This window comes from Tenebrio molitor, chromosome 7, assembly GCF_963966145.1.
Source record: "Tenebrio molitor chromosome 7, icTenMoli1.1, whole genome shotgun sequence".
Classification (NCBI taxonomy): domain Eukaryota; kingdom Metazoa; phylum Arthropoda; class Insecta; order Coleoptera; family Tenebrionidae; genus Tenebrio; species Tenebrio molitor.
This window is the reverse complement of record NC_091052.1, coordinates 19,241,006-19,253,898: the sequence shown is the minus strand read 5'-3', so window position 1 is coordinate 19,253,898 and position 12,893 is coordinate 19,241,006. Positions and strand designations below refer to the sequence as shown.

Below are 12,893 nucleotides of genomic sequence, written 5' to 3'. Positions count from 1 at the left end.
ATTTGCTTCTTATCAATATGTTACTCCGTAAAAACGGTCAGCAAATAATAAAAAACAAATCGGTGAACCGTAAAGTGGTGACTGAATAAAATTGTTGCCTTACGATTTAGCTAGAATTTGTATTTCAATAAAGAAAATTTTATTAAACACACATAATGTATTGGTCTCTATTAAATACACTGAAATCTTAATTTTAGACACTAATATAAAATTATGATCTCTATACTCCTACATAGAAATTAGAAACAAACTTAGATCCTAAACAAACACTTAGGTATATCAATATTATTATTCATTATTGTATAATGATAAAATTACGTTTTAAACTTAAATATGAAAAGCTTTGTTTGATCCTTGAAAATCTATAGAAAACACATAGATGTTGAAACTCTTAATGCTGCTGATATGTCAACAACAAAGCTGCCTACTAAACAGGCATTAAATTTTGTACAAAACTATATCTATAACTTTTATGACGACGTAATAATCGCAAATAAAATACCATAATTACTTGTCTATGTCACGTTACACAGTGTAAATAAACTCGGCAAGCGCCTCTCTTTGCTCGCATTAAACTTAAATTGCCTCTTGAGTTGTTTAAATGATAAATAGAATTCAAATAAAGTGAATTAGTGTCACAATGATCACCATCAGAAATGAGTCACGTTCAAACGCGGGCCGTAATAAAGCAACCGTATAACATACATCGTGTGAAGTGCAAAAAAAAAATAGTAAAATAAACAGAGAAGTAAATTTGTAGACAAAAAAAAAAATTGTACAAGAGTCTCTCCGACAAAGCCGCATTTTCCCTTTAGTAAGGATTGAACTTGTTCCTCTCGCTCTTGAGTTTGGAGCCTTCGGAAGGCCCACCACTGCCACCAGGAGAACGGAGCCGAGGAGTGTAGCTCTTGTGGGTGCGGTGAACGCCGGTGGTCTGGACAGGAGGAGCGCCTGCCTGCCCGCCCAACAATTCGGTTAAACCGCCCAGCGCACTGAGGCTGGTCAGCGCGTTGAGGGCACCCGGCTTGGCCAATAGTTGGGCTAGAGGAATGGCACTGGCCAGGGGAGAGGCAGCGGTGGAGGACTGGCTGGACCCGCCAGTGCTAGGAGAATTTTGGGCCTCAAGGTTAGCTTTCTGCAGCTCAACACTGGGGAAACACACAGAAACCAGGATTGTAATGATTGCAGTGAGCAACGGTCGGGGGGTTATTGCGTTGCCTCTGCAGCACTCAGTCAACTTCCAGTCTGTCAACGCGCGCCGCCCAAAACACAAATAAAAACACCCAATCGGAACACTTTATTCATTTAACAAAATACAAAAAATTATTCGCTTTACATTAACAAACACCAAACAAAAACACGAAACGCAGAATGAGCGGCCATTCCGACGCGTTCTCGTTACTGGGCGCTCTCTTGACTGAATTACTAGTTAACTCTGTCTTCACTAGCCAATTTTGAAGAAAAACAATTAACTATAAACAACAAAAATGTTAAAAAATTTGCGACAGATCGATTTCGAACCAGACAGGAGCTAACGTTTGACTTAGTATTTCAAAGGCAACAATTGATTTACAGAACATGGACGCGGCAGCTGGCTGGAAAAAGGCATTAACTAAGGACTAAATTCGTTCTTTCATTCAGTGAAGTCGTTTGATAATATCGAGTGTAACAGGCTAAATGGTAATATAGAATGGCTCGAAGAAACAACAAATTATCAAATCGTTCTCAAACTTGATCTTCTTGTACTCTAACCTCACTTTTTATCAGCAGTAAGATAATGTTAATATTGACTCTTAAATATCTAGTGCAGGTGAAGGCAAAGAAACCATAATTTATTTTCCCGTATCCTTCCCCTAAAGTAAAGCTTTGTTGAAGAAATTAAAGCGAGTTTGAATTTAATTTTAGTCACTCGCCCGTCTCGGTAAACTGGAAAGAAAAAACGTCACATTTAACCTATAAATTTAAAAAATCCCCGCGTCACGACGAAATCAAGCGTTAAATTTGTTCTAGCTTAAACAACACACATTTATATTGAATTAACAAGGGAAACAACAGTCACATGTTCTTCTGGACTGGCGTCTTCACTGAATTAAAGGACGACTCGTAAACTGAATAAAATAAACAGGAGACTGGATCAGTTGATGTGTTATTGAGATTCGAAATAAAAGGACCAAAACATTAATTCAAATTTAACGGGTAACAGGATCGAGGTAAAAAGCAAAAGTTTTTCAGGATTCCAAGAACACATCAAATGATATCGGGACTTCTTTCAACTTGAAAATTCCATATTCAACCCTCCGTCGAATTTTAACCTAAAAATCTCCTCTTCTTCAGGACGAATCGCAGATCAGTCACACCCGTCGCATTCGCAAACTCTCACTCTAGTCTCACTACATTATTGATAAATTATGGAAAGCAGTTATTAATCGGCAGGGAGACGGGACATCAGGTAACATGTCTCGATGCTAATTACAACGCCGAACTCAAAAACTACTAAATTACAACAACGGAATGATAGGTACACATTTCGCCGTGTTGTATCCTGTCCATGGTATTTTTGGTTCGGCCCGATACCACCAAATAACTCATCCATTTGAGCGAACAAAATTAACACTAGTTACAGCCACTAACCTCATGTTGATGAGATACTGCGCCAAAGCCACCGCATCGGGATTGCCAGAGATGGTAATTGTACGGTCGGTAACGCCACTTTCACGGTCATCACAGTTCGATATGCGGATCATCGCTCCGGAAATCTGTCTAATTTCGGCTATTTTGGTACCACCTTTTCCGATAATGCAGCCGATCAGCTCGTTCGGTACGGTCATCTCGTGTGTTTGCTGGTTGGAATTCTGTTGGTTTCTCGAATTCGACGTTCGAAGCTGAGATCCGGCGAGAGCCGCCAACGCTACAAATACGAACATTTCAAATCGAACGAGGGGCATTTCTTGATGCAGTACCAGTACCTGCTGGATTCAGTCCGCCAGTGTTGGTTGGTGCAAGGCCTCCTAATCCTAAGGCTGCTAGTCCTGCTAGGGGACTTTTACCAAGTGCACTCATCTGAAACAAACAATCGTATGGCTCGATTTAAACTGATGACTTTTCACTGGTTCGAGATCCCAGGTATCTGCTTAATTACTACACTACATCATCGCAATTAATCCTAATTATGATCTATGTATGCATGATATGCACCCATTCCATTCATGACATTTTTCCAGCCTCTCCTAACTTTATTTTATTTATTGGAAAAATGCATCTTGCACTTTTCATTTTAAGACCTCATGTTAGATTTCTGCTTTATCGGCCATAAAAATTATCGTTGTGACCGCCATCTGTGCCTTTATACGAGCTGCACGGAACTAACTTTCTCACAATAAAACGATAGTTGAACACAGAATGAACTAATAATTCCTTTAACTTGTATCTTCTCCTGCACAGGGTCTCGAGAAACTGTCTCTATTAAAAAAATGTGTAGGAAAGTAAAAAATGCGTCTTAACGATGTCATCTTTTGTTTTATAATGTAATAGCACGAGTTTCAGCCAATCAGGACACTACATACATCTCAAAATGATGTCCGGTTACTTAGGTTATCGATTGTTATTTATGTTCCGACAATACTCGAATTCAGTACGAAACAGATCTATATTACATCTGACGTGAAACTGGGGACGTTAACAACCCACTTAGAATGCTCGCTAATAATTGATTGACGTGGTTCACCTGCAATTCAATCAGTCTGAACTGCTCCTGCTCCATTATTCTTTAAACAATAATTTCCATTTACTGCTCGCATAAGGTGTACCAACTACGAGATCCGTGAATCGCTCATCAATAATTATCAGTGATTAGCCCGCTACTATAAACATTGGAACATTAAGCCGCGTACGTCGATTGACTGATCGATAAGTTTAAATTAGGTCGAATGAATTGCCGCCCCTCAGCAAAAATCAATCGTATGGTGTCCCTCGTGAAAAAATCAAATGACATGCATGTGCAACATTAACTTGAGAAATATGAAAAAAATTACACAATTTGACGATTATATAAAAAACAGAACGAAGAAGCTTGTACATGTTGTTAAATTGTTAGCAGAAGCAGCTATCTCGATACGAAGAGAAAAACAAACTGAAGAACATAGTCTCATATGCAATGAAAATTGAATATCATAAAAGCAGCTAATAGCCTAAAAAAAACCCTACACATGCAACATAGTCATAAGAAAGTCATAATTCATCATTTCATGACGTGTAGTGTAATATTTAGGCAGTACACAACAGTGACGTCAAAAAATTAAATAAACAAAAATCAAACAAAATACTGCATCCTCTTCCGAAGAAGCTACGTGTTTCTCGCGCCAAGAGTGGTAGCAGTTACATTCTCTTGTCATGTTCAGGTCTGATTTGATATGTGCAAATCGATACTCTACCACAACTACCTAACCTACGTTATACAAAACTACTACAGGATAATTGAAGCGAAAAACACTTTGACATACCAAACAGACCCAATTTACAAAATTATAATAAATGCAACCGTTTGATCACTATCACGTGGTTGCGTCCTAAAAACAGTATCGGGTACTAATCGGACAATGGAAAACGTGAATCTACTCGCTATTTCGTATCTTTGCCAGAGACGACATCGCTAATTTTACCCTATACAAACCTCTCGGGTTAGTGAACAGTCATTAACGGCTACATATACAATCCTACTAAGCTGTGTGGTGTCAACATTACAGAGAGTAAAAGAAAAAAAAACAACAAACCAAAACAAAGCGTCCATGACAGTAACACCAACAAAGTACTAGAATTTGCGGGGACACTTTAAAAATAAATATAGAGAGAGGGGGAGCACCAATACGATCAACTTACATCTGGCAAAAGATGCGCGGGCGGTAGGGCTGCCTGCAAGTGTCCGTTCTTGAGCGGCTCGAGCGGCATGAGCGGAGCCGCTGGCGCCACGGCAGCCAGCGGATGGCCGAGGGGCAAGGGGGGAAGTAAAGGAGTCATTACTGAACTACTTACATCTGTATGGGCAGGAACGGCGTAGTTGCCTTGGATGGTATAGGCTTGTCCGCCGGCCAGGATCACGGGGCCACCCACTTGGGGTTTGGGGCGATAGGGTATGGTAGCTCCTTTGGGAGGGGACTGCGAACAGAATAAAACAAAAAAAAAAATCATTGTAACCGATCGAAATGTAAGAGTATTCGTTTGTGACGCTTCTTAACCGAATCAGCTCTCATAATCTCCGCACACCGGGCCACGATCCGTACAGACTTCGGACCCAAGAGTTTGGGCTCAGCGATTCGCTGATGTCCGCACGGACCAATCCCTTGCGATTGTGCTTCTCATCATTTGGATTTTGTCTTGGAAATTCATACCGCAACCCCTTAATTTCCTACGTAACCAGAGCAATAATTACATTCTGGGTAATCGAGAGTACAACAGTTGCAACTGTTATACGAACAAAAATGTTTTACATTAATAAATTTAAAAATTATGAATTAATAATACATCATTTAAATTAGAATACGAAGCAGCTCACTCAAATTTTATAACGTGTCTCGCTTCTCGCCCCTTCTGGCCAAAAGGAATACCAAATTAATTTTCTGAATAGTCATGGGTAATACATTACTCATTTTGTCTTAAGGAACAAATCTGAGATACATTGAAATCAATAACAAGTCCTGATACTGTATTTTAAATTTGGTGTACATGTTATTACGATACGCCAGAAAAAATTGCCTCCGGCAAAGGAAACGAGAAAAGTTTATTACACGTAATTGGGAGTTAGAATGCACGTACTTGTAGTGTGTTGTCAAAAACATTTTTCTGTTGTATATAGCCATTAGTCAGCATTTTCTTCCGAATACTGTACGATAAAAAAAACTGAGACACCATTTAGGAAAATTGAAAAATTACCGCTTTTAATTAATTAATTATAGTTCTCAACCGCAACTGTAAGACATTTGTAAACATGACCAAGCCAAGCAATTAAATGTTCCTTAAAGCAATATCGAACAAACTACAGGTACATTAGTAGGTCCTTCTCATGGCCATACTTGTACACTATTCATTCCTCTCACAACAGTTGATTTAACCGACTGCACCTTACTATTGTCAGATACAATAGGATTATTATTATTATTATTATTATTCTTTATTAGCCCAACAGCTGTACAAAACAACCCTTTATAGGACACAAATACAAAGAGAGAAAAAAAAAGGCTTAACACATATAACAAAAGAACATGAAACTAACCAAATAATTGATAATTAATAACATTTGAAAGAAAATAAACGAAACTATAGTCTACTAACAAGGTCAAGATTATGTACAAATTGTTATAGTTTCCATTTTCTTGTGTTACGTGAAACTTATTTCGCATGTTGTGCGTGTCGGGTTTTTATTTTAAATAAAATATTTTGGAACTCTTTCATAATCTGTGTTTACTAGCATAATTTCGAATAATAATGAATACTACATTCGAAAATATTTTTTAGTTTTTAGGAGCAGCCTTACATAAAAATAAAGAGTAAAATAAGTTAGTTAAAGCCAACAGAAGAGCTAGTGGCATTTTTCTAAAGAATAAATAAATTTTTATTTATTAACTTAGCATAAACAATGCAAAAATATGCATAAACAACTTTAATACAAAATTACATTGTGTTGTGTTTAATTAATACGAAAATTGACGATAATTAACACCAGTAATTATGATTTTTATGGTTGTTTCAATATTTTTTTTAAATGCAGTAAAGATTTATTGGAATTTTAATAATCAGTTTGAACTGATAGTTCTCATACAAGAGAATAAAAACAAGAAAACTTCTTTCATGTGACCGTTTTAACAATAAATAAATATCAATTCAATTTTCTTTTGCAAAATGTTTATATTCATTAGCTGTCAAACGTCATTTATGTAGAAAACAAGCAAAATTAATTAAACTATTATAATTATTTAATTTCAAATGAAATTATAACCAAAGTGAGGTTATGTATCTGAAGCAAATGTCAAGGATGGCACCTAAAATGACGAACTGTGTTTGTATTGTAACAGAAAGAAAACTTGCTTGACCACAACCTTTTTGAACACTTTGGATAAGGTTACTAATATTTGATTTTCGATCTGTTTGTAATTTAGTGAATGTATTTTTTTTAATGAAGAAAATAAATTTAAATACTTGTGAGTAAATTTCAGGGGTTGCAGTATTCCTTGGCAAAATTAAAAGTACTCGAAGTTGCGAACGAGTACGGAGCCAAACGGGCCAATTACCTCGAGCATAACGGTACAGATGTGATAAATGCACTGAGTGATTGCTTCTCCAGTTCCGGATATAGTGACCGCCCTTTCCGTGGAATTGGGCAGCATTTCGGAAGCGACTTGGATCGACGCCCCCGTCACTTCTCTAATTTCTTTTATTTTGGACCCTCCTTTGCCGATTAGAGATCCACATTGGCTTGCAGGTACGATGAGTCGCAATGTGATCGGTGGCCTGGGTACACCACTACCTCCACTATTTATGTCCTGGAACTGGGAACACCACTGAGGGATCCCATCACAACACAACACCACATTAACAAATGCACAATACACACTATACAAATTACTACTATGCCAACTACTACCTATCGGCTATCTCTACACAAAAATGTTATGTTAGCTTATGTGATAAATGTAACGCAAAATTTCGGTTCCCTCGGATCTCATAATCTCCGCACACAGGACCACCGCCTTTGCTGACCTCGAACGAGGCCTGTCGACCTCGCCCGGAACTGACCGGAGTCAACAAAGTCACTCCTTGCGTTAAAATTTCTCGTCATGGGGAACTCTACTGACATTTAATTCTATGACAGATCACGAAACTTTCATATTACCAAAGGGATGTTCATGCTCTTTGCTCCTTAGTTAACAATAATAATACTGAATGAGCAACATTTAAGCCATTTCGGAATTAGACTAAAATCCTCTTCCTTTCAAAAGGGATTCTTTCAAAGTGCATTAGCCATAACAGGATTATTTAAAAATACTTAAATTCATTCATTAAAAAAACTTGGGGTAACTTACCTCTTCGAATTTTTTACAAATTAATGTGAAAGCTTTAAAAATTGCATTTGTTGATCCCGTTACAGTTACAATACGTTCAGGGCACGAACCATCAGATATGTTTATTTTGGCACCGGACTGGAAAAAATTGTTATTTACAATCACAGATCAAACAACTCCAATAAATCGTAACTCACCTCTTCTCTAAACCTTTTTACTATTTCTCCTTTTTTGCCTATAATACTGCCCACTTCCTACAATAAAAAAATATATACATTAAAAAAACAAAGCTATTACAGTATTGTAAGAAAATGCCAATCTTATGCGTCATTAATGTAATTAATTATCTGCAGGAACATCAAACACTGTCAGATCTACATTTTTCTTTCACAATGCAATAAGTTTTACGCGTGTCAGATAAATTTAGTTATTTTTATTTAGCGTTTCCTTTTCGCAATATTAAAATTCTCAATATTTCAATCTGAAGGTCTATTTCCAACGAAACATGTGCCTTTATTCTAGCTTTTTTCCTATTCGTGACGCAGATCAATTTTCAACGGTCCGTTCTTGCTTTATTTACAGCAAATTTATTTTTGTAAATTTGAAAATTACCGTGTAGCTCATAAATATGTTTAACCTTTTGTTTCAAATACTTCCATCGAGGCTTTCCCGAGATCTCTCGAATTTACTACCGCAATACACACAAAATTAAATTCACCCGGGGAGCAGAGCTTTTATTTTAGAAATGCTTTTGGAATTTTTACGCTATTATATCGGCAGTTTTAAAATGTCGTACTATAAAAACCTTCCTCTCCAGCTAGTACTTGGGACAGTGAGTTTAAAAATAGATTAGCACGGAAGCTATTATTTGAAGGTTTTGTCGTAAAATAGGAGAAGCAGCAGGATTAGTGGCGTACCTATCAAAAGTAGGTTAATTTCTTTTGCCATCTGCCGTAACAACACCAAAAGTAGAGTTTAATAAAAGAATAATGAACTACGGCACAAATTTCTATCAAGTCATTTTGGAAAGCTCTGAAGCAGACATTCTTAAATTGTGTAAATCTGAATCTTGTTCAGATATATTCTCCAAGAAAATCAATAAAGAACTGATGTAATCTAAAATATGTATTATCGAAAAAATAAGATCTGCATAAATATATGTTTGATCACGAAACTTTCTAGAACGTTCTGTTTCGTCAAAGTGTAGCAACTTTACATCGTTAACAATGCCATCCAGAAAGATTCACCGAACGCAATGTCAACAATGCCCATATTCTATTCCGACGTGAATTCTGATGTAATCAGAAAACAAACAAGCAACGAATATAGTTTATATTCTATTATGTTTCCCATTAACCGTCAACAACGTGACGATTTGAATGTTTCATTTTGGCGCATTCTTGTTCAGTGATGCTGCGCACCAAGCTGTTTATTAGACGGCTAGGGAAATACAATGTCCAAGTTCAATGGTTTATTAATAATTGCAGCTCATTAAACTTGTAAATACTGCATTTCAGGCACACGTATTAAATAAATCGCGTATCTTTGGAGAACATCACGAATATCTTGGCAATGATTCTAGTGATTGACCCAGACTGTGTTGTTTTGAGCTCCGTATCAATCTATAATTAAACTATAAATGGCTTGGCACTTAAGACAATAGTAGAGCCTCACAGATGCATGTTCAACATAAATTATTGAACAAGTATTAATACACCCTACATTTAAATTAAACTAAATAATATTGACAAGGTACGTGGTACGATTTGGAGCGCCATCAACGCAACAGATAAATACAATTAATTAGATTTATGCAACGCATAAAAGCAAAACCTGCTCATCGCCCTTGGGTATTGATTATAAAATTATCATTATACACTTACTGGTCGGTATTGACTTCATGCAACGCCATACAAAAAATTGTTTTATTTTTACTTGTACATACCAGGCTTCTAAGCACAAAAACACTAAATCCTATTACAGGGTACATAAAGGTTTCAATTAACGTTAATACTCATGTTTCTGCAACATTTCCTATGTTTACATAACATAAACCACTCTTACATTTGAGACTGGAGAATTATATTTACTATGCATGATAAGTCATCAGAATGATGTACAAACAACTTCTAACATGACCTTCATACCAACAGATCAAAAATTGAATTTTTTTAAAGAGAATCGAACTGCAGAACATAATTAAACGGAGCCACATTTACTTCATGTACATTTTGTGGTACGAGTGGCGAACAAACAAAGACTGTACCTACAACTTTAAAATATGAAATAAACAATCCTACCTTTCCTTGCATAATAAGCCTAATTGTGAGTGTGACATTTGGATCATCATTTATCATAGTTTTATTATCCATATCCATGGTCTTTTGAAACGGGGGTCAGGGCGAAGGGGTAGGTTTTTGGGTTCAATTCTGCAACAAAAGGATACAATAATTAATCCAACGTTCACTGCTCAATTACGTTTGGCTTGTTGCAACAATCAACATCGGATGGTGACCATCAACTGAAGACTCGGATTCAATTACATGTGTCGAGAACAAGTCCATTGTTGATATGATAAGCACACAAGCGAACGACTTACGTTTTTTTGCGTTTAAAAATTATAACAAAATGAAACTACAACACAATCATCTACATAACCACTAAGTCATGCGCGTCATTGCCGACAAATCACTACGAGGGTATTTTTACATCGAATTTAATTACGAATCGCGTACAACTAATTACTACGATTGGTTTAGTTGCGATAGGAGACTTACTTTGAACCCACTAACAGGTAAAAACTAAATTATTCGGGAGCTTGGAAACGTTGATGCTGCTTCTCCACGTGCTTCATTCGACAATGCTGCCAACCGACAGTGTGTCAGAAATAAAATGACCCGAGTGAGCGTGATGCGCGCGGATATTTGAAGTTATCGATTTACCGGTTGCGGTTTGACCCGGCAGTTATTTATGCTTTACAATAATTCCGCAACAAGAGTTTATTGTTCACCAAATAATAACATCTACATATTTAGTTTGTGTTAATTATGCAAATATTTTTCCAAAGAAATTCAAGTCACATTTTTATTGCACCTTTGCAATTTACCTACTTCGGAATTATTATATCACGTATTATGTATATCTTTTCCTTATATCTTATAACATTATGCAATGTAAATGCATACCGAATAACGAAATACCTGCACTTGCACAAAGTGTGACACAGTTGTAACCTACAGATATATTTAGCGCTTCTGGCAATACAAAATAATGGATTTCAATTAACAGCTCGAAGGTTATATCTACAAAAAAAAAAAACATAGTATCGTCTTTTGCTAGACACAGTCTAATATCAGTGGTATTAGCTACAATATACACTTTTTCTTAAGTACCTACTCAAAAGTACTGCAAACAATTTTAGTACATGAATACTAATAGTTTTGTAGGTTTTCCACAATAAATGTGTTAACGAAAAGATCAACAACCAAAAGAAGAAGACTTACTAATATTTTTGTAACCTTGTTCTCATCTAGAACGTTAAAAAATATTATACAGTCACCTCATGGCGAGATAATTTTGAAGAAGATTCATCAATTAACTCTAGTTCGAGTTCCCAATGTGCTTTTGTGCTAAAATTATGTAGCATGTACGTACTCAATAATGTTGAATAACATAGTCAGGGCTGATACATCCACGTTTAATGTTAACGCATTGTCCAACAGCTCGGCCCTTGTAGTGTATGTTCATTTTTAGAGTGGTACTTTTCAGAAAATGTTCATCAACTGTTAACACTGACACTGGCACGTATGAATTCCTCTCGTCAAAATCGCTTACGCGGATTTGCACAAAATGCATACATCACACTTTTACAGCTTTAGAGGGTGAAATGCTGATTGTTCTTCCACATTTTCAAGCTTCGAGCGACTGAAATTCTTGAGACGTGCGCCTATACAAGTTATTTGTGTTCAGTGTTCAGTTTACACGGATATTCGCGGCTTAATAAGCCCATAATTGAGTGAGATACGATTCATGTCAGTTCTCAATTTCCGTCTACACATTTCTATTAACACTTCGAGTATTGATAAATGTGATAAACCGACTTTCAGACCATCACTGAACACAGATGCTGCAAAGAAAATGGGTACAAAGAGCGGCGCAATCACAACTGCGTCAACTAGTTACAAGTCGATTCCGAATCACTTTCCTTTTATCAAGCACCTTGCGGTGAAAATAAATAAATTGATTTATCTGTTCTATTGGACAATATTTATTGATTTATACAAGATAATTCACGAGTAATAATGAGCGTAATAAAATTTGTGATGCAACCAACAATACACGTCGCCCATAGTTTTTTAGTTAGTGTTTTTATTAATAATTATTCCACATAATGATTTTGCTTAAATTTGATAAATATAATGTCGGGCATGTTAGACTCATTATTACTCGTGAATTACCCTGTATTTGTATTTTAAATTAATTTCCTGGTTGTGTTTTGCATATTTTCTTCTAAGTTGTGGCTTGTGAAAATGTATGAGTGAATAAAGATTTCAGCATCAAACAATTTTTTGTTTGCTTATGCTTTTTCCACACACGACCGGCATTTTCTAAAAAATGTAATCAGCGAGTCAATCACAAAAATTCGACAGAGCATCGTCGGTGGCGAATTCTTTCATCTATAAATGTGACAAGTCGGTGAATCTTCAGGTCCGGAAACGAAACTGAAATCAAATATTCATTCTGAAAAAATTCAAGAACTTACACAAATTGTGCGTTCCTCCTGAACATCTCTGAATCCATCGCCGTGTTTTTTATTGTTCAGTTGGTTATACCAGTTGGGAT

The 12,893-nt window shown here is 36.4% G+C and overlaps 1 protein-coding gene across 11 annotated transcripts in view; it reads right to left on the bottom strand.

The window, feature by feature from the left end:
* The window catches only part of mub (poly(rC)-binding protein mub), a 127,624-nt gene that overhangs the window by 4,090 nt on the left and 110,641 nt on the right, over positions 1–12,893 (bottom strand). Inside the window, exons 1-9 of one of the 11 annotated variants that reach the window (XM_069053238.1) lie at positions 10,829–10,988; positions 10,352–10,480; positions 8,249–8,305; positions 8,073–8,189; positions 7,281–7,550; positions 4,876–5,151; positions 2,967–3,060; positions 2,632–2,908; positions 100–1,148 (exon numbers count right to left, since the gene is read on the bottom strand). In XM_069053238.1, coding sequence (XP_068909339.1) covers positions 812–1,148; positions 2,632–2,908; positions 2,967–3,060; positions 4,876–5,151; positions 7,281–7,550; positions 8,073–8,189; positions 8,249–8,305; positions 10,352–10,429 — 1,506 coding nt within the window. In that variant the 5' untranslated portion in view covers positions 10,430–10,480; positions 10,829–10,988 and the 3' untranslated portion in view covers positions 100–811. The other 10 variants (XM_069053244.1, XM_069053242.1, XM_069053243.1 and 7 more) reach the window with 10 other exon arrangements.